The sequence below is a fragment of the Bicyclus anynana genome, chromosome 24 (genome assembly GCF_947172395.1).
Source record: "Bicyclus anynana chromosome 24, ilBicAnyn1.1, whole genome shotgun sequence".
Classification (NCBI taxonomy): Eukaryota; Metazoa; Arthropoda; class Insecta; order Lepidoptera; family Nymphalidae; genus Bicyclus; species Bicyclus anynana.
In genome coordinates this window covers 5725474-5749361 of record NC_069106.1, presented here as the reverse complement: position 1 = coordinate 5749361, position 23888 = coordinate 5725474, and the positions used below count along the sequence as shown (strand labels likewise).

Below are 23888 nucleotides of genomic sequence, written 5' to 3'. Positions count from 1 at the left end.
CTTTTTCTGATGCTGTTCTTGGTTTTTTCAGATGCTGTTTGTTGTGGGCTATCACGGTTGTTATGCTTATATACATATAATCCATACGTAAATCGAACACTATGAATTAGAACGAATGTAAGTCCGATCCAACCCTTAGGCTTATTAGGCTTAGAACAAACAAACAACCCTAGAACTACATAAAGGACAGTATTTGAAGTTACACGAATATTTTGTTGACCTGTATGTCAACCCAGACATCTATACTCTTGACAAAGAGCCTGCGATAGCCAGACATACCTCATTTTATAAACTAACAGACGCCGCGCGGAATCACCCGCGTGGTTCCCGTTCCTGTAGGAATACTGGGATAAAATATAGCCTTAGTGTAGCTTCCCAGTGAAAGAATTTTCAAAATCAAATCTTTTCTTTTAATAATATTAGTATAGACTAGCGGACAGGTGAATCATCATCATCATCCGATGATGATGATTAACTTGATTAATTGATGATGATGGACATCCACTGCTGGACATAGGCTTCTTGCATGGACTTCCAAACGAAACGGTCTCGAGCTGCGACCTGCAACCCGCTTGATGTCCTCGGTCCACATAGTGGGGGGTCGACCAACACTGCACTTTCCGGTGCGGGGTCGCCATTTCAGCACCTTAGGAACCCAACGTCCATCGGCTCTTCTATGAGGCCTGCCAATTGCCACTTCAGCTTCGCGACTCGCTGAGCTATATCAGTGACTTTGGTTCTTCTGCGGATCTCCTCATTTTTGATTGGAGCACGTAGATAAACCCCAAGCAGCTCGCTCCATCGCTCGCTGAGTGACTTTGAGCATTTTTATAAGGGCCACAGTTAGCGACTAGGGCTCGGATCCGTAAATCATCACTGGCCACTCGCACTGTTCGAAGACTTTCGTCTTCAGGCACTGAGGAATTTTGGCAGCAGGTGAATTCTTCTTAATCGTACACTCTTGGCAGAGTGGTCGTGGTTGCAGCGATTAGCGACGCCTTCTGTACACCACATTTTAAGAACGCTGAAATTTCATCAGCCTAGCAAGTGAATAGGCTGATGAAATTTCAGCGCTCCCAAAATGTGGTGTATCTAGCTAACGCAGGCTTTCGTTCTACGTAAATAGAGTCTATCAAACTTGTACATCCTCAAACATTGCGGTCCCGAAATTTAAGTGAATCCGGTCGTTCGATAAATATTCATGACCCACACGAATCGTAATGGAAAGATTATGTAGATGTCGTCCTTTTAGACTATAAACACTCGTCGTTCTACGTTGATACGTGGGATACGCTTTTTAAATTCAGGGTCTGTATGACTGAGTAATGTAGTTTTTTATGTGACGATGAATCATTGTTTTCGTATAGTCGGATGAAATCTTTGTGACGTTTTCGTACATCGTGCGTTAAGCTGCACAATACATGTAGTATAGACTATATACTCAGAGGTATATAATTATCCGCCCTCTTTAATATGACGCGAGTATACCTAAGTGGCCGGATAATTGTGCCTTAGATTTAACCGGCACACAGGAGCGCGGCGGCAGGGTATATATAACCCATGCCCTCAGACCAAATACATATGGACTTGTATCGCACCCAAGTTCACCAACAAAATGTCTGTTATTATTTGAGAGGGACAAGGGACAAGCGTATTTTATGCATGACCTGCGCGTAGAGAGACCTGCGGCTAATTTCGGAGACGTCATAAAGATTGTGTCCGACGATACCTACTACACTGTGTTTAAACGGCGATTTCTTAAAACCGTGTTTTTCAAAGTGTGTTTTTAGAGTTCCGTGTCACAAGGAACCCTTATAGTTTCGCCATGTCCGTCTGCCTGTCCATCCGTCCGTCCGTTGTTTAGCGCAGAGACTACCACTTCTAGAAAGCTGTAATTTAGCAAGAGTATGAACATTAGAAATGGACTCCCCTGCACATAAAGTGGGGATGATCTTTTTTTATTCGTATATCTAATAGTGTGGGGTATCGTTAGATAGATCTTTGATAGATATGAGAGGTCTTTTAGCACTATTTTCCGATTTAGGTATCCATTTGTAAAATGTTGATGCAAAATTTTGTTACAGCCAGGTGTCTCCCCCTCTACCAGCTAGATGGTTGTTGTTTTTTTAATAGTGAATTATAATTTGTAATTAATTCATTATTAAAAAAAATACTTACCAATAGTCGTTATAACCCATATTCGGCTCTCTGCTGAGCTCGAGTCGCCTCTCAGAATGAGAGGGGTTAGGCCAATGCGGACTGGCAGACTTCACACACGCCGAGAATTAAGAAAATCCTCAAGATGTTTTCCTTCACCGTTTGAGACACGTGATATTTAATTTCGTAAAATGCACATAACTGAAAAGTTGCATGCCCCGGACCGGATTTGAAACCACACAAGGCTATAGGCTCTTTACCTACCTAATACATACCAATAGTACCTACTACAAACATAAACTAGTGTAATATTTTTTTTTTATTTCGAATTTTAATAAAACAACGGAAGATCAAAAATCTGTGCAAATCCCTACAACAATATCCCGTTAGTTATGACATAACATAATATTGGATAAACTCGTTCTAGAACGCTAGAATATACTCTATTTCATCCCCTATTACTGGCATCGTCTTCGGGCTCTCATTTCCGGTGTAAAAGGAAACCTCACATCCGCTGCGGCTTCCCTCCGATAGTCATTTGAAAAATGTTTTTCATATAAAACCTCTCTGCGTTGTCTTTGAATGCATGTTTTTGTTTTTTTTATAAAACAACATTATTTCCACTATTAACTGCAATTGTCCGTATGAACCACAGTCATCATTTTTTTTCAGCCGATGGACGTCCACTGCTGGACATAGGCCTCTTGCATGGACCTCCAAGCATAACGATCTCGAGCCGCCATCATCCAGCGGTTTCCTGCAATCCGCTTGATGTCCTCGGTCCATCTAATGTGGCCTGCCCATTGCCACTTAAGCTTCGCGACTCGCTGAGCTATGTCGGTGACTTTGGTTCGTCTGCGGATCTCCTCAACCACAGTACACAAAATATTTTGTTAGATATATTTGTGCTAGGAACCCAGAGCCAACCATAGATAATACAGGAGCATAGAATTTTATAGTTGGTTTACTAACCTGGTTAACTAACCAGTTTGATCTGTGGTACTGTAAATGCCGGTCGTAGATTCATATTTTGTTAATTAATTGTTTTGGTGATAATTATAAATGTAATCTCGTGTTGTTTATTTTAACCACTTCTGATTTCTAATAATATAAATTATTTTATATTATTCCTATTACCAGCTTACAGCATTACCTGAATAACCGGGGCATGCACCAATTATGTGCATTTTAAGAAATTAAATACCACGTGTCTGAAACAGCAAAGAAAACACGTGGCGAGGAAACATGCATACATGAGAATTTTCTTAATTCTCTACGTGTGTGAAGTCTGCCAATGCGCATTGGGTCAACGTGGTGGACTAAGCCTAACCCCTCTCATACTGAGAGGAGACCCGTGCTCAACAGTGAGCTGAATATGGGTTGTTAATGATGATTACCATACCTCAGATTTGATAGCCTTGTGACAAATGAATTTTCCCCGTTTTTTGTTTCCTTGATTGAAAAACTGGGAAAATTAATCAAGTTTGGGCAAAGGTTAAAGTTATGCAAGAATACTTATAATTATAAATATGAGGGAGAAATTTCAAATATAAATATCCGTAACATAATGTATGTCTTTTCAGGCTAACTAAACTTAACGGGTGTCTAGTCCTACTAATATTATATTTGTATGGATGTTTGTTACTCTTTAACGCCGCTACTACTGAAGCGATTTGGCTGAAATTTGGAATGGAGATAGATTTTACTCTGGATTAACACATAGGCTACTTTTATCCCTAAAAAATCCATGGTTTCCCGAGATTAGCAAAAACTGATGATATGAATGTTTGTTACTCTTTCACGCCTCGACTACTGAACCGAATTAGCTGAAATTTGGTGTTGAGATACATTACAGCATTGATTAACACATAGGCTACTTTAATCCCGGAAAAATCCATGGTTCCCGAGGGATTTGTGAAAAACTAAATTCCACGCGGACGAAGTCGCGGACGTCCGCTAGTAGTATAATATAGTAGATGGATAGCGAAAGGTCTGAATGTATTTTCGTGTATTTCAACATTTGAAGCAAACAGAACTGGGTTGGCCCGACATACATAAACATGAGGTTTATAGCAAACGCAGCCGACCGGAACTCTAGTACACCTACTTCTATCTGTGATAGTTGACATTGCTCAGCAGGCCAATTCACTAACTTTATCGTATATTAGTTGACATATAAACGTATATTATAAGCTACCACATGAAGCCACTGGAATGTCTCTCAAAAAGTTCAAAGTGTTTATTAAACGCAAGCTTAAAGGTGCTTGGAGGCCATTGGATCAGCTTCCACCTTCACACAGGAAGTAAAACTAAGAGAAATTGTAATTGTTATCAATTGTAAATTATAGTACTGTATGACTTTTTTATTTCAAAAGAGCAACTGTTGAGTTTCTTGCCGGTATCTTCTCAGCAGAACCTGCCTTCCGAACCGGTGGTAGAATCTTTACAAATAGTCAACTGACGTGTCAAAAGTGCTTGTAAATTGAGCCTACTTGAAATAAATGAATTTTGATTTTGATTTTGCTTTTAGGAAAGTCTTATTAATTATAGTGTTAATGATTATATAAATGGTAAAAAAACTTGGTGATGAACTGTATTATACGACTTGTGCTTAGTTTTAAATGAGTTTGTAAAATGGTGGTAAACAAAAAAAAAATAAACCTTGGCTGAGTTTGTTGTGGGCTTTTCTCGGACCAAGGCGCGTTTGGAACCCTCGTAACTTTAATTTTAAGTTTTCGACTATTATTACCGGATTAAATTAAATTATGACATAAACCTGAGTCAAAGTCAAAAGTGCTTGTAAACTGAGCCTAATTGAAATAAATGAATTTTGAATTTTGAATTTTTATGCGAAATTGAGATTCTATGTCACAAATGTCATCCAGTCCTAGATTCCAGTTGCGCCAGATTTATTTTTACAAGTTGCTTGATTGCGGGTAGTATTAAAATTCATTATTTATGCTTTTGTAGAGGGGATCTATCAGTGTTGGTATAAATAAGAGAGTATTTGATGACTTGAACTCAGTTGTTTGTTAGGCAGCATGGACACCGTTACGCTGCCAGTTTTCACTATTAAAAATTAAAATATATAATCACTGCGGTAGATAATTTATTTTAATAGGTTGTTAATAAAGACCAAATTAGTGAATAGCCCAGCAGGTCTTTTTATATTGAATCTATACTAATCTTCTATCTATCTTATATCTTCTATATAATATAAAGCTGGAGAGTTTGTTTGTTTGGTCGAACGCGCTAATCTCCACCACTGGTCTGATTTCAAAATTCTTTCAGTTTTACATAGCCCATTTGTCGAGGAAGGTTATAGGCTTCCTATTTTATCCCCGTATTCCTACGGGAACTAGAACCACGCGGGCGAAACCGCGCGACATAATTTTACATAGTTTTACATAATATGTGTTTCAAACATTTTATCCCTGAAAGTGATAAATAAACACACAAACACAGCAGCGATACAGGCTTATTTCTTATATATTGCCTTATTTGTAAAAGCCTTAGATATATTAAGTAACAAGCATTTAAAAGTCCTATTGAGACACAAAGGTAAACATTCATTCCACGTCTAAACGATTTGTGTAGCTACATTCTTCAGCAAGGAACATAGGAAAACGCTTTCTACTTATTACTCGTCTGTCTTGTTTATCTCGTTTTAAGTACCCTGTTTTTCATTTCATTTATTACTACGCCTAAGAGGTTTTATTCAATTCTTAATATCGCAATTTGTGAGCTTTCAGGCAAAGCAAATAGTTCTAGGTAAGACCCCAGAGCGACCGAAGACATCATATTTTCTCACAATTTTTTTTATTTATTTAGACATTTATGCACACATAATTAACATAATAATTGATATACTAGCCGATGCACGTGCTTCGACCGCGTGGATTTCAGCTTTTCACAAATTCCGCGGAAACCATGAATGTTATTTATACATATAAACCTTCCTCTTCAGTCACTCTATCTATTAAAAAAACGCATAAAATACGTTGTGTATTTTTAAAGATTTAAGCATACATAGTAACAGAGAAAGCGACTTTGATTTATATTATGTAGTTATAGTGAAGATAGATATAGAAATACAGATTTAAATGAAACATAAATATCAAAGGCTGGCTTGTACAGTAGACACAGAAATACTTTAAATATAAACAGAATATAAACTAGAAATCCAAAAAAAAATGAAACCAAAACCCAATTGAAACTTTATATTTTCAATAGCGTCTCATGTGTTTTAAATGTCTGCGTGGGAGAAAGGTAACCAACCAACGTGCCAAGGGAGAAAGGTAACTAAAGAAAGTTGCATGTATGTTACGGTGCTACTCTAGGATGCGTGGACCGATTTGGATAATTCTTTTTTGTTACACAGGGTACTTTTGTCGTTGTCGTTGTTATCAACCCATATACGGCTCACTGCTGAGCTCGAGTCTCCTCTCAGAATAAGAGGGGTTAGGCCAATAGTCCACCACGCTGGCCCAATGCAGATTAGCAGACTTCACACACGCCGATAATTAAGAAAACTCTCAGGTATGCAGGTTTCCTCACGAAGTTCTTCCTTCACCGTTTAAGATACGTGACATTAAATTTTTTAAAATGCACACAACTGAAAAGTTGGAGGTACATGCCCCGGACCGGATTCGAACCCACACTCACCATTATCACGGCTCTATTTACTGTATTTACTCGTACGTAATCTTCCAGTTCCGGCACATAAAATACATTGCTTAATGTAACATTGTCTTGGAACAAAAATGTACGATAATATATACAGAGGCACAATTATCCGCCCACTTTAATATGACGCGAGTATATTTAAGCGGGCGGATAATTGTGCCACTGAGTATATTTTCATAGTGTTGAATAATGTATAATGCATGTACCTGCAAATAAATAAATTGATTGATTGATTGAAACAAGCGGTGTCTAACTGAATGTAAGTCTTCGGTGTCCATCAGCTATCAGTTGATCAAAGGACTGCGATCTAGAGGGCGTTCGAAAGCCAAAATGTATTCTTAGCGGTCACACAAAACGCATTAGTGTCAAAGACCCGACGCTCCCCACAGGCTGGGAGGAAGAAATCCCTCGGAAAAATATAATGAAATAGTCGGCCCTAATATCACGCTTGTGTTGGGCAGATAATGATGTCGTGGCGAATGTGAGAGCTGGTCTAACGTATAAGCTTAGTCGTGTATTTTTATTGAGAAAGAATATAATAAGTGTTTACGTGCAGTGGCACTAGATGGCGCCACTCACACTTTAGATCGCGCTATGACTTGTTCATACTAGAGTATATGAGGCAAGCCATCGGTTTGCCTAATTGTTGGTGTTCTCAGTTATTGGTGCCTACATTGGTCCTTCGAGCCGGATATCTGGAACCGAGGACATTTTTTGGAGACAAGTGGTCACTGGAGACCACCCGCCGTACTCGCAGTGGATTGCTGCAGAAACCGAGTACGTAGCACCGACGGAAGGCGCCGGCAGAGGGCGCCATCGGCGCTAGCAGCGGACTGATGACAAGTGACAGCAGAGGACATCAACCACAGATCAACAAGGACAGGAGTTCAAATCACATTGACAGCTGTCAATGTGACACGTGAGTGCAAAAGTGTCAAGTGTCAAAAGTGACGTTTCAAATTTAATACTAATAGTTAAAGTAAATTGAACCTTATTTCTTTAGTGAAAATAACTTTAAAATTTCAATATTGGAAATAGACTTTGGAAGATAAATTAGAGTAATTTGTTAAAGTAACTTAGAATTAATTGCATGTTAATTAAGACTTAGAATAAGTTCATTAAAAACGAGGGAACGGGGAACCTATGCCCGATTTCCGCCAGAGTTAACTAAGTGTAAAACACTTGTAAAATTTTTAAGAAAAAATATTAACTTAGAAGATTTTTGGTAGCAAAAAGACTTGTAATTTTTTGTGATTTGAAATTGGAACATAGAATTATTTTGGTTATTAGAACATTTTGTTGAATTTAGTGATATTGTGAAATACACTTTGTTGCTTGTTTATAGAACGTCATAGAAATTTAGTTTGAGATTATTTTAAGTTTATTTTTTGGTTTAACTTTACTTATAATTTAAATAATTTGCAGGATTCATTGATTTATTAGTTCAACCATGGAAGGTCTATTAAATGTACAATATGAGTTACATAATATAATTAAAAAGGGGTTTTCCAATTTTAAGAAAACACCAAAGGACAGACTAAATTTCGAGTATATAGAAGTTAAATCAGAGAATTTAGAACATGATTGGTTAAGTTTTAGATCGAATAACATAAAATTGTATCAAATATCAGAACCAGATGGTTTATCTAGTACACAATATGTCAAAAATGAAATGTATGAATCCACTGAAGATATTTATTTGCTATATAAATCATTAATAAAAAAACTACTGAATCAGTATTCTAAAGAACAACCTAGTAAGGAAAAAACTATTGTATCAGGTCAACAGCAAGATTCGTGGGTAAAATTACCAAAAATTACCATTCCCACATTTTCTGGTAATTATTCGGAATGGACCACATTTAGAGACTTATTTTTGGCCCTAATTCACAATAACGAGACTTTAGATAGTGTACAAAAGCTACACTATTTAAAGTCTCACTTAACGGATGAGGCCGAACAACTAATTCGGCACACTCCGATTACGGGAGCAAATTATGGCCAATGTTGGTCACTATTAGAGCAACGATATAATAATAGGAAATTCTTGGCAAACAATATTTTAAAACGATTATTTGGTATTAAACATATAAATTTGGAATCAGCGTCAGGTCTAAAAGTACTAATAGACACCACTATAGACTGTTTAAATGCATTAAAAAATATTGATATTGATGTGAGCACATGGGATATTATTATCATTCATATAGTCAGTTTTAAATTAGATCAAGAGACTCGAAAGCAGTGGGAGCTACATATTTCGAGCTCAGTAGATTTGAATAATTTGCCAACTCTAGATCAGTTCAAATGTTTTATTGAGAATCGGTTTCGTGCACTAGAATTCGTAGAGTCAAGAAAATCTTCAGTACAGCGGACCAGTGGTAACAGCTCCAGACCAAAGACTTTTGTTGTGACGAATGAGTCAGATAAACGTCGTTGTGAATTTTGCTCAGGTAGTCATAAATTGTGTTTCTGTAAAAAATTTGCAAGTGAAGATGTAGAAAAACGACGCGACTTTGTAGCAAATAATTCTATCTGTTTTAATTGTTTGGGTAGTAACCATCGAGTTCATGAGTGCAGAAAATCTGGAACTTGCAGAATCGACAATTGCAGAAAACGGCATCATTCACTTCTGCATCCAGAACAGGAGAGCCAGAGTAGAGCTACCAGTTCAACAGCAAGAGAACCAGTTGAGAGTGCTAGAATTACAACTAGTGCTGAACCAATAGTTTCCTGCTTATCAACACAAAGAAGCTCTAATAGCGGACAGGTTTTACTTGCAACAGCATTAGTAAAAGCCGAGTCTGAAACTGGAGATCAAAATATTAGGGCACTAATAGATCAAGGGTCACAAGCCTGTTTCATAACCGAATCAGCTGTGAAACGGTTACAGCTCAAGAAGACTGCAGTAAGCGGAACCATAACGGGACTTGGAGGAGATAGAGCTATTAACTCTAAAAATTTAGTGACTATTAAGTTCAAATCTAGATTCAACAGAGGTCGTAAAATCGAGGTAACAGCATACGTATTAAAAGACATCACATGTTATCTGCCTGAAAAAAGATTTAATGAAATAAATTGGATAGAACTGCAGAATCTCAGTTTAGCTGATCCACATTTTAATAGGCCTAATAAAATTGAGCTATTGTTGGGAGCGAATGTGTATAGCCAAATTCTGCAGGATGGCATTAAAAAGGATTCAACTGGCACTCTTCTGGCACAAAATACCAGTTTAGGTTGGATTCTGACAGGCAAGGTGACATGTCAAAACCAGTTCAATAGTAATAGTCTGGAAAATATATCGGTCTTACAAACTGATATATTGAAAAGAGTATAGAAGAAGTTGAGATGTCAAAACTAGTTCAATAATAACAGCTTAGAAAGTATATCGGTCTTACAAACTGATATATCAAAAAGTAAATAGAAGAAAATTATAGTACAAAAGTATGCTGACAGAGGAAGAGCTGAAACGAAAAATTATATTAAATAAAATTATTAAATATAATAAATATTTAAAACACAACAAAATAAAAAAGTTAACAGGATATCAAAGTCAAACAGAACAACAAGATCAATCAAGACAACAAAATCAAACAGAACAACAAGGTCAAACAGGACAACAAGGTCAAACAGAAAACAAGGACAAAGATAGATTAGTTATACAGTCTCACTAGGAAAACAGGTCAACAAGGAAGAACCGGACAACAAGGTCTAACAGGACAACAAGGTCAAACAGGACAACAAGGTCAAACAGGACAACAAAGTCAAAAAGGACAATTAACAAGGTCAAACAGGACAAGACTTCAAGATCAAATAGGACAGGAATACTACTTAGGACAACAGCAAGGACAAACAGGGCAAACATATACAGGACAAAAATAACCAAAAGATCAAAGGATAAAGGACAATGAAAAGTTCTAGAACAAAAAGGAAAAAATAGTATGTAAAGGAAAATATAATAAAGATTACTTACCTTAGACAGAAGGGAAGATCATTTTACTTACTCGGATAATCTGCCGGAGATGTCATCTGGATCTGAAACAAAAGATCAATCAATATTATTAGTTACAGCATATCTGTACAATCTACTAGGATAAATAGCAACTTTAATTATGAAAGCAAAATTAATTATTAAAAAGCTATAGCTAGCAAGATCATTTGGGAAGAGTTAATCTTGAAAGAACTACAAAATTAATGGTTCACTTACCGTAGAGCACTAGAACAACTTACTGCAGGACACGTCCCCGACGGTTGAGTGATCCAGTGATGAATGTTACCACTGAATAATTATACGGATTTTGGAATACTTCTCAACTAGCATCTGTAACCGTGGTTTATTCAAGAATAGATAAGAGGACAAAGGTAAAATATTTATATTTTCTGGTGTCTTAAACGAAAATCGAAGGAAACGAAGTTTGTTGCAAAACGCTAACGGTAGAAAAGGTTCAGCCACTAACAACAATTAGGTTACTTGTCAATAGAGTTTCAGAAAACATCCTACCAAAAGGCTTTATCTATATTTGGAGAACAACCTAATGTTGAACGTAATCTTTTAACGAGATGGCAATTTATTCAAACAGTGACCTAAAGCTTCATAAGTCCTCTCTTACAAAGAGGACCTGCCCCCTGGCAGCTGGTTAATAGGTCAAATTGTAGAAAAGCACCCAAGTGCTGATAGTATAACCCGTGTGATCGCTATCATGGTGAAAAATACTACTTTCAAAAGGTCTAAAATTAAAGTAATTCATGGTAAAATAAAAGGAAAGTTCAAAGTTTCAAATTGGTAGATTTTATATTATGGTACAGTTTTGTCATAGATAAATTTTAAGTTCATTTATAATTTAGCATTTTAGTTCATTTTTTTTTTCAAGTTCAAATTCATTTTATACTTTAGTATTTTAATCAAACTAAAATTTAAGGGTAAGTTTCAGAGTTCAATAAAATCATTGTAAAATTCAAACTAAATAATTGATGGATGGTTATAGATTTTGATTCATAGATCAATTTAGATTAATTTGTAATTTAGTTCATATTTCCAGTTCAAATTCGTTTTATAATTTAGTATTTAATTTAAAGCAAATAAATTAAAGTTGTTGTACAAATGTAGATTTTAGTTCATAGGTCTATTTAATTTAACTTTATAATCTTATAGAGTTTAGCCCATAGATACATTTTATAATTTATGATATGTTTAGTTCATATTTCAAGTACGATTTATTTACAAGTTCAAATTCATTTTACAGTTTTGTATTAATTTTAGTTCACAGTTCAATGAACTTGAGCAGTTCATTTATAATTTTGTATAAATTTTAAATCATGCTAAGGAACATCTGAAAAAAATTGTGTGTAGGTCAGTAAATTCAAACCGTGTAAACTTCTCACCAAGAACATCTCATGTGGTCACGGTGGGCGGAATAATGAAGGACATTTCGCCACTAAATGTCCTTGGTGGGCGGTATGTTTACGTGCAGTGGCACTAGATGGCGCCACTCACACTTTAGATCGCGCTATGACTTGTTCATACTAGAGTATATGAGGCAAGCCATCGGTTTGCCTAATTGTTGGTGTTCTCAGTTATTGGTGCCTACATTGTTTGTTTAAAATAAACCCAACCCATCGAGATCAAGCCGTAGTTTCATTTGGTGTGACCCGCGGCCCCAGTTCAATAGTGCACGGTGGGTTTGGGGTGCTTCGGCCCATACAATAAGAAACTTAAGCTAACTTATCCTAATAATCATACAAATCATGCCTACGTGGAATGATGACAATAACACTGGCTGTATTTCCGCGATGGACGGCCAGGCTGATCCTTTGCGCTTAAAATGAGCCAGCCCTTCCGTCAACAGTCTAATGCTACTGTTACACATGCTCATTCCAAGCACGAAAACATGCTACTATTGATCAGTTGCTACTTATTAGCATGTATACAACATTGCTAATAATGAGCATTCTTATTTCGCGCTTGCTCAAGAATCAACAATCGTGCGATTTATGAGCATGCTTGCTGTGCGGATGGAAGAAGGCGTACGGATGTAAACCGATGATAAGCACGCTCGTATAATAATAATAATAATAATAATAAAGCCTTTATTTCCAATAATATACAAGTAATTTCAAAAACAGTATTCATCATAAATCTAATATTATTCTTTTAAGCAAAACATGTCAATTCTAAATAAAATTTTTTATAGATGTTTTATGTCAGAAAAGTTCTTCGTCATTGTTAGTAAGTATTTGTTTAGTCCAATTTAAATTAGTTCTATAAGTTTACGTCACTGCTTGCTGTCAATTAATTATTATTGGAACGCCCATTTTTGGGCATAGGCCTCCTCCATCCTTCTCCATTTATCTCTGTCTCTCGCCAACCTTGTCCAGGTAGTCCCCGCTGCATCGACGATGTCGTCGCGCCAGCGTCGTCGCGGCCGGCCTCGCGACCGGCGCTCGTCACGTGGGTACCAGTGCAGTACCTTCTCTGTCCACCGCCCGTCCGTTGTTCTGGCTATGTGTCCAGCCCAGCGCCATTTTAAGAGACATGCTAGTTTTGCCGCGTCTATAACTTTTGTCTTATTTCTTATTACTCTATTTTTTATTTTATGCTTTATTTTTAGGCCTAGCATGCTTCTTTCCATGGCTCTTTGGGAAATCTGTATTTTATAAATGATCTCTTTAGTGATCGGCCACGTTTGACAGCCGTATAGAAGTGTTGGTGTTACTATAGAGTCCATTGTCAGTTTCTTTAGTTTTACATCCATATTTGATTTAAATATATGTTTTAAAGACCAGTATGCAGCCCAGGCTTTTTTGATGCGCCTTTCGACTTCATTGACATAATGACCTTTGAAGGATACGTTCTGACCTAGATAGACATACTCATCCACATATTTAATCTCTTTCCCTTGTACTGTAACTTTATATTGATCACTATTTGACATCACGCATGTTTTCTCTAAATTCATTTCTAAGCCACACTCTCGGCTGCGGGAATCTAAAGTATTCATCATGTGTAAAAGCTGATCGTGATTTCTTGCTAGTAAAACTATGTCATCGGCAAATCGAAGATTGTTTAAATATTCCCCATTTATATTTAATCCTAAGCCCGTCCAATTTAGCTTTCTGAAGATATACTCTAGGAGAGCAGTGAAAAGGTTAGGCGAGATTGGGTCTCCTTGTCTTACTCCTCTCTTTACTTCGAAAGATCTCCCTCTCTTTTCAAGTTTTACTAATGCTTTACTCTTGCTATAGATTTCCTTAAGGATATTTATATATTTTTCTGCAATGTTTTGACTCCTCAAAGCACACCACAAGGATTCATGAAAAATGGAATCGAATGCTTTGGAGTAATCAATAAATGCTATATAAATAGATTTTCCATACTCTACATATTTTTCCATGATTTGACGTAGAGTAAAAATATGATCTAATGTAGAGTAATTCCTTCGAAAACCTGCTTGTTCTCGGGGTTGGTGGATCTCAAACTCTCCTTTTAGCCTATAAAGTATTATATTGGTAAATAATTTGTATAGTCCTTGTAATAAGCTAATTGGGCGATAGTTATTTATCTCCTGAGGGTTGCCCTTTTTATAAAGTAAAGTTATGACAGAAGTTTCCCATTGCTGCGGTATTTTTTCTTGGTCTAAAATATTATTAAATAGAACGGTTAATATAGGAGTCAGTGGTTCGGTTATTGCTTTGATAGTGTCGTTCGTTATGTTGTCCTCTCCTGGGCTTTTCATACACTTCAAAGAATTGATTCCGCGCCGGATTTCACTTTCCAAAAAAGCAGGTATCTCTATTATATTCTTATCTGTTATCGATAGGTTAGTTTCCCTTTCCATTGGTGTGTTATACAAATTTTGATAAAATTCAGTAGCTACTTTAATAATAGTGCTTCTGTTTGTAGTGATGGTGCCTGATCAGTTTCTTAAAGTTGGTATCCACTCTTTAGTATTATTTAAGCGTTTATTTCCACGTTTTACGGATCTCCTTTTGCTCAGTTCCTCTTCAAATATCTTTAATTTGTAATTTTCTTTGTTATTTTTTAAAGATTTTCTAATTTTTTTATAAAGATATTTTAAACGCCTCTTTTCCGAGTTTGTTTTTATTACTTTTCCTTTGAGTTCTGTCCTTTCTGAAATCATTCTTCTTACTTTATCTGTTACGTAATATTGAATTGGATTTTCCGTTTTTCTGTCCGGCAATTTATTGACGCTTTCACGTATTGTATCTATAAGATTTGTGTATGTATTTTGAATGTCATTTGTGGTTTCTAAAGTTTTTGATAATTCTGTAAAGGCATTTTTTACATGTTCGCATTCAATTGGCAGATATCCTGACTGACTTTTTCCATAAGTTCTTCTCTGCTTGCGATTATTTTCTGTTACGGCAAGAGTAGCTCTGACCAATCTGTGGTCAGTTGGGTGTGAGGTGTTAATTACTTCTATGTTATGGATGCAAGAGATGTCATTCAGTTTAGTAATAAAGAAATCTATTTCGTTAAATGTACGTCCGTCAGGTGATTTCCACGTCCATCTTTGTTTTGATTTCTTTTTAAAGTGGCTATTTATTATGTAGAGTTGATTTTCGAAACAAAAATTAATAAGTTTTGAACCTCTATTATTTCGGTTTCCATAACCCCATGGGCCCATTACTGTTTTGTCCTCTGGGTTGGCATATCCGATTTTGGCATTGAAGTCTCCCATAATGTATGTTTTCGATAGAGTATTTTCGAGGGCCAATCCAATGTCGTTGTAGAGACACTCAAGTTCTTCTTCAGGTGATTTTTCGGTTGGTGAGTAGACTTGTATTATACTTGTTGAGATGCTTTCTATGCGTATATCCAATCTAGCGACTCTATCAGAAAAGGCTATGAAGTCTATTATGTTGTTTTTATACTTCTTCTTTACCATAAATCCTACCCCATTACTTCCACTTTTCTGTCCTGTGTAAAGTAATATGTATTCGTCATGCTCTATGATATGTGTTCCTTCTTTTTTAACTTCCGATAATCCTAGTATGTCCCATTTGATATTTTCTAGAGCATGTTCTAATTCTTCTAGACGTCCTATTCCTACAAGAGATCTTACATTTAATGTACCAATGTAATAAAGATGCTGGATGGAGGGTGATGGTCTACTGCTCCCTCGGGGACCAGCCGGCTTGGGAGAGATATTGTCTGTTATAAAGTTTTTATATATTGGAGGGAGAGAGGCCTTTCGTTGCTAAGTTCGAGGCGATATAGTAGAGCTCGATAGAGTAGTATTTGATGTCATATAATATGAGTCAATGGTTTTATTCTTTTTATGAGCATAATTGGTATGTTTGCGCATTGGTAGAGTTTCGGGAGAAGAAATTGGCTTTCTTTTGTTGTTTCGAATTTTTGGACTCTCTTGGTTAGTAACTCTATCTTTAGTAGAGTTTTTATTAGCGAGTGATATTATTTTATCATATTTCAGGAAAACATTTTCGCCTTGCTGTCTTCTAGAAATAAATTCATCTTGCAGTTCTTTTCTCTTTTGAAGGACTTTAGGCGTAAAGTCTTCTTTTATGTAAATGCATGTATCCTTGAGTAATTTCTTGTTTCTTAGAATTTTTATTTTTAAACCCATTGTCGTTACTGACAATACTACAGGCCTAATATTTCCATTTCTTTTTCCTAATCTTCTGACTAATTCGATGTCTCTTTTGTCACAGGATATTTTCATAGTAGTGTTCAACAAGTTTAAGATAATATCTTCTAAGTCACCATAATATTTTTCCTTTTCTTCTAGTCCAAAAATTACTATATTTCTTCTCTTTAATTGTTGTTCAAATCTGTCCATACATGTTTGCTGTTTTTCCAACTTTTCTTCCAGTTCTTTAGTTTTTAATTCTATGTTTTCAAACTTTTGTGAAATATTTTGATTTAATTTATGCAAATTATCCTGAACTCTATTCATTTCCTCCTTTTGGCTCCGCATATCTTCCCGGATTTCCATAAGTAATTTCATAATTTCTTCCATTCTTGTGAATATGTATTCCAGCAGGATAAGTTATTAGCAGTCGGCCTTTTATTTTAAATTGCCAGCGACATCTAGCGGTGAGGTGCCAAAGTAGCAATAGATGGTTGATATGTTGTATAGTTCGGATACTCGTCAATAGATGGCAGTAGAAGTTTTAAAAATCGTCGATACAATTTGAATATGAGTCATCAGATAAATATGTTTCGCAAAAACACTTTACTCTTCGTTTGTATTATCACTAATAAGTCATATATTGTCACAAAATAACACTCAAATTACACATTTCATACAAAAGTTGTTGGTTTTGAATTGTCACTTTGTTTTATTATGATAAACTGTCACAGATCGTTGCACATTAGTTTTGTTATTTTTGCTGCTAATATGAAGTATTTTGCATAGATAACGTTTGTTCGCGTGCACTGTCAACAACTCTTTACATTTCATTACTTTTAGCACTGTTAATGTTCTTTTTATATTTTAAAAACACAAATAAATACGGACAATATGTTTACGTGCGCACTGCAGCGCCCTCTCGCACGCTCGTATGGAGCATACATAATAGCATGATATTTTAGATCATGTTTAACAGTACCTTAATGAAAGTAGTTAAGGACCAAATATTCATTGTGTCAACAAATGTTCATGACGTCGATGATTCCAACACCCACTGAGCCATTTAGTCACCAATATGTAAGGGTAGGGATAGGGTAGGGGCAGGGCAGGGGTAGAGTGTAGGGTAGGGGTATCTTGGGTAGTTACGAATAGGGTAGGTGTATGGTGGGAGTAGTAGGGGTAGGGAATGAGTCAAAGCGAAGCTAGACCGGCTAGTTATTTTATAAAAATACAAAACTTGTACCACATTGAAGGTTCACGCAACTCTTTTATAGCGGAGTTGTGGTAATATAATTTTGCCGATTACGACCTTTTTAACCCGCGATGAAAAAAAATACTATAAATATGACAATTTATAGGTATGCATATCTGTCTGTCTAAAGGAATTGACCAACTATAATGCGATTTTTGTTTGAAAGGTGACGTGAAATTATCACGTCATAATCAGCGTTTACCTATCATTTAAATATATCATAGTTAGTTAGACTTAACATAGTTAGTTAGACTTTTTAACATAGATAGTTAGTCGAAGAGCCGATGAACGTTGGGGTCCCATGGTGCTCGAATGGCGATCCCACTCCGGAAAGCGCAGTGTTGGTCGACCCCCCACTAGAAGGACATCAAGCGGTTTGCAGGGAACAGCTGGATGCTCGCGGCTCGAGACCGTTTTGCTTGGAAGTCCATGCAAGAGGCCTATGTCCAGCAGTGGACGTCCATCGGCTGATAATTATGATGACAGTCAGTAACCTTTGAGTTATATATATTTAGATATGAACTATTTTCAAGCGTTTTCAAACCACTACTATTGGGATTTCATCGAATTTTGTAGCCTAACAATGAAGTTAGTATACCTAGTTTATTTTTCATTCTATTATCAGAGAACTAAAAGCAATTTACGTCGGGCCACATACCGTCCGACCGTTTGGGGAAGTTTTCGAGCAATTTGTGCAAAACTGCCAAATTTTCAGTACGTGAGCGCGGAACGATGAAGGCAATAGAATTGTATGGAAATTTCTGCGTACATAGCATTCGTTAACAGGTCATTCCGTGGTCAAACGGAATAGGAATTTTCCTACTTTCATTATTTCATCATTCACAGCTGTTAGGGGTGGCGAGAAAAGTAACTCGAGGTTCACAAACACACCACTTTAATAACACAACTCTTCGATTATAATCACAAAATACTGAACCCGCCTCATCCATGAAGCCACGTTTTTATACCTTACCAAAGTAATAAACAACGAGAACAAAATATAGTCAAACATCAATCTTTTATCTATACGGATATTGACATAACTTCATTTATGAATTATGTCAATATACATTTTTAAATCTATTTATTTATTTTAGTGTAGTTTCGTATATTTTAGTTTAATTTTAAGAACAAAGAATTACTCGTCATTATACGTCATGGTACCTACGTATATTGACAACACTACAGTTATAACCAGGTTGTTTGTAACATATAATGTAGCATATCCGTTAATACAAATGCCTTTTTATTTAATTTTCTAACACAGCCGATGGACGTGCACTGTTGGACATAGGCTTCTTGTATGGACTTCCAAACACAAGGGTTTCAAGCCACCAGCATCCAGGCTTCCTGTAAACCGGTTGATGTCATTGGTCTAGGGGGCCACCAACACTGCTCTTTCTTGTGCGGGGTCGCCATTCCAGCGCCTTGGGGGAGAATTTCCTTAATTCTCTATGTGTGTAAAGTCTGCCAATCAACATTGGGCCAGCGTGATGAACTAAGACTTACAGACCAAGATCCCAGGTTGAAACCTGGATGAAACCAGATTTTTAGTAGCGTCTTAGTTTACTTTGAATATTGGGATCCTGCTCTATTATCGTTCTCGTTCTGACAGGATACCCGTTCTCAACAGTGAGTCCAATATGGGATGTTAAGAATTGATGATGTCTTTGATATCATCACGACACACGACACACGTCACTACGGGACTGAAGTTGCGAGATGCGCAGTGCAAACCACACTCACGCTAGACTTGAAAAAAGAGAAAAAGAACAAGAAAGAGGGTAGATCGATTCGGCCCCTAAATGCTGACGTCAACTTCGCATCTCGCAACTTCGAAATATATACGAAATATCGACAATAAAATCACGTCGTTTTATCGTGGTATGTACTACTACTTTTATTATATTAACATGCAGTAGGTATTACTTCTTGCATAAATATCATATAAAGTTCAAATCGCTTCTCATATTTGTACATACGAAAACTTTTAACGACGTCCTCCGTACCTAGGGTACACAAGTAATGAGATATATCAAAAGACCTTAAGTCAGAATGCAGAACTCAAACAAGCCGCTTCCCGGTACAAAGTACTACTTGAGCCCGACTTCAATAAAGACGAATATCAATATTATCTTCATAGTGCATGCAATTTACGAAACTATGAAAGTATAAGTAAAGGCTGAGATAGGTAGGAAAGCAGCACTAAGCCGCTTAAAGGTCATAGCACACATGACGACTCAAAAAGGGATCGTAAACGTATCTAGGTTTTTTTTTCTGTTTGTGTAAGTGCCGTAGGCTCCTTATAGAACCTCAGCGGCGTCATCGCGGGGTAGCGTATCTATGCTAAGCAATGATGTTAAATACTGTTAGATGTGTTACTAGATCATAAAAAATAGGCGCTTGAAAGATGAAATTTCCACATCTCAATTTCCATAGTTGTGGTCAACACTATATTTAAATAAATAATTCCTAAATATCGTCTACAATGTAGAATTAAAGACAAAATTGTGCATGTGTGCGCTCAGTGTTGTAGCACTATTCGGATCACTTGTGGCGGTGATTTTGTAGGTACGTAACCGATCTATATTATAAAATAGGGATGATGACAGTTTTTTAAATTGTATATAAATTAAGAGTACGCTAATAGTAAAGCAATTTTGTAAAAGGAACAGGCTATCTGCGATCATTACTTTCGGAGCTACAGTGTCATTTAAAGGGTCAGATTTGCGGCGCTGCCGCGGATCCCTGAATAACGCACCATACAAAATGGCACGAACTAATGACGTCGTAGGCAATGTAATGATCGTTACATTTGTATGTGCGTACAAACAAAATTACTAATATCTTTGCTATTTGTGCGTTTATGTTTTCACAAAAAAAAAATGTCACATTTAATGTAAGGAAGCTAAAACTGTATGAATTTTCATCTAATTACGATAAAAGATTTTTAATAGACTTTGAAATTTTATAATCTCATTTATTTTGCAAATATCCAGACAATCTTTGCTTTTTATACATAAATTAGTTAACATTGACCCTATTCACCCGAGTGTATCATAAAAATCAATATATTCAAACCCAGTCAGCATCCCCATTATCATTGGATGAGGGTATATATTTCTGACGCCGGATCTCGTACTATTACAAGTACTCTTTGATATAATGTCATTTACAGTCTACGCAACAATATCATTGTCATGTCACGCTCGCAAAACATTATGATGACGAATTGTAACACATAAGTTTTCATAAAAGCGGAGAGGTATTCATTTTACGTGAACCCCGCTGACTTAACGTGGCATGATTTGTTTTAATACAACGTATCTTTGTCCCTTCATGTAGATATTCTATTTCATGAAGATCTGATTCAGTTGTAGTGCAGTGGAAGTAAAGCCCAGTTCGGAATACTTTAGTATTTTAGTCGAGTACGAACGACTTTTGGGCGGTTAATCCAAAAATTGTTCGTACTCTACTAAAATACTAAAGTAGTCCGAACTGGGCTTTAGGTGTAGTAAGGTATAAGGTGACTTTGTGTGTGTGATCCAACGATATTTTGATACTATTAGATATGTTACGTGCCTACGAAATCACCGCAAAAAGTGATCCGAACTCAACTCAGCTACTCCAATGAGCACGCAATTTTGATAGTTTTACTAAGCGACCAAATGAAATTAAGATAATTTTTTTGGTCGCATACCTTTGTTCGCCTCAGTTTCGACGCGTTAGTGATCTTTAGTATAAAATATCGTTGGTGTAAACAAAAGGGTCAGCAAATTAGAAATACGTTAACAAAGTTGTATTTATTCCAATACCTATTCCTACTGTGAACGAAGTAAAAACAATGTTATTAGGTTGACAAGTAGTCTATGGTTGGCAACATTGTGTATTTTAAAAAGATATTGTCTGGCAAGTTCGTTGATAACACTCATATGATATGCGGGCGACGGGCAGAAAGACTGCGCGGGTGTGAAATCGTGCGTGCGGGGAAGTCATCGCTACACGCCCCCTCTATTTCACTTTATTTTTTATGTCGTTCGCATATTCCTTTCATTTTGAAAGGTTAAATAATAATGTTTCTTGAAAAAATAAATAAATAAGCCGATAGAATATTTATAATATTAAATGAATATTTAGAATATTTAAAAGCTTTTTATTAAAAGACGATAATGTAAACGTAATCAGTAGCTTGCACGTAGGATTAGGTAGCAAATTAAACTATAAAAAATTATAAATTTATACATAAAATAAAACCTAAAATAACAGTCATTTTGCAGGTCAAATTCAAAACTTTTTGAATATATTTCTACTTTGCTAACCCTCCTCCAGTACAATTTACACAAAGCTTTCTGTTACTACTACAAAGCCAAATCTTCTTCGTAAAATACAATATCTATACATACGGCGAAGTTTACATGACAAAAGCTCCCCCAATGATCTAAGATCCGGTGTAAAAAATATATACCCTCATCTATTAAATGATGGAAAATGACACATTGCAAATACTCGTACTCGCAAATACACATTACATACACAATCTAGGAAACCATAAACTAGATCAAAGGCAACTTAATACAGCAAATTAAGCATAATCATCATCATCACATCAGCCGAGGGACGCCCACTGCAGGACATAGGCCTTTTGTAGGGACTTCCAAACATCAAATTAAGGCGGTGTAAGGGGGAGGCTAGTACCAGTCAGTCTCCCCAACTGTCAACCTCACCTGCTCGTGGTGCACCCTGCAGATGGACTAACGAGCGTCAATATTAATAAATAATAAATATAATCTATCTCTACTTCAAGATTCAGGTGATTCGGTTCAGTAGCCGAGGCGTGAAAGAGTAACAAATATTCATACCATCAAAATCATCAGGTTTTCGCAAATCTCGGGAAATCCATGGGTTTTTTCAAGATAAAAAGTAGCCTATGTGTTACTCCAAAGTAATATCTATTTCCATTCCAAATTTCAGCCAAATCGGTTCAGTAGTTGTGGCGTTAAAGAGTAACAAACATCCAAACATACAAACTTTCGCGTTTATAATATTAGTAGAATCCTTAATAAATAACATATGAGGGTATAATTTCATAAGCCGGTTCTTGTACTACTATTTCCCGAAAGAATATTTCCCGGCAAGGTTTCCATGGATAACGTTTTCATAGAAAGTTTTCGGCAATTCAGTACCCTTTATGGTGACTTATATTCTGTACGCATTTTGCCTAGCGAGGAAATATTGCTAGATTTACCTCAAAGACGAAAATAAAGTAACATAAAGAGATTTCACGAACCACTGGGAATTTTTCCATGTCACTTGTTTTCTATTTGGAAATGAGTAGTGTTTGTGTGTACTAAATAAATACCTACAATACTACATACACTATCTCATGTACATTGGTAGTGGGGGCAATGGGACAGTCTATCACCGGCGCTTGACCGGGGTGGTCGTGTGCGGTCTGCTTGCCGTAATAGTGTAGGAACGAGCCAGTTATTAGCTTTATTATAGTAAGGACGAGGGTCCTTACAAGTAGGTATGAGTTCCAATGTAACTTGGCTTCGTCTAAATAAAATGTAGATTAGGTGCATTATTTTTCATCAATCAAATGTAACTATAGGTACATAAAATAATAATAGATTAAGAAACGGTTGCAATGTGGTATTTTTACTTCCATTGCGTAATTTAATCTTGGCTTGACGGCTTTACGTGCTCTCCAAGGCACGGGGGTGTACCAACACCGCCAAATTCTCCAAGCTGCTATTAAGATTTACTTTTGTAAGAAAAATTTAAAAATTTCTTTTGTAACGTATTTTTTTTAGTCTGACCCTAGATTCGAACCGTGGACCTTATTGTCCGAACCAGCTAACCACGCGACGAAAACGAAATTAATGTTTATATTATAAAGTTTAATGAGTCAACTACCCTATTGTCTATCGTACTTCGCTAAAATAGCTGATAACATTTTAGACTTCTTAAAACGTATCTGGTATTTAGCTAAGGTTCAGTCCCCATTCGCACGAGTGTTTTTTTAACGGACGTTAAAAAAGCGTTCAAATATAGTATGAAATTAAATAAAGTCTAATACCAACGCCTAGAATTGAAAATGCATAGCTTGAAAAAAAAGCATCGCGTTTTTAAAACCCTGACGTGAGAAATATACTTGGGAATGTATTTGTGCGAATGGGGAA

General features: G+C 36.4%; 1 protein-coding gene across 1 annotated transcript in view; it reads left to right on the top strand.

Annotated features, from left to right (window-relative positions):
• Nucleotides 1-7521: 7521 nt before the first annotated feature.
• The window catches only part of LOC128199462 (uncharacterized), a 480879-nt gene continuing 464512 nt past the window's right edge, over nt 7522-23888 (top strand). The window contains exon 1 of the mRNA XM_052889086.1: nt 7522-10588. Within this exon, the coding sequence (XP_052745046.1) occupies nt 8294-10180 (1887 nt within the window). The 5' untranslated portion in view covers nt 7522-8293 and the 3' untranslated portion in view covers nt 10181-10588. The remainder of the gene's footprint in view (nt 10589-23888) is intronic.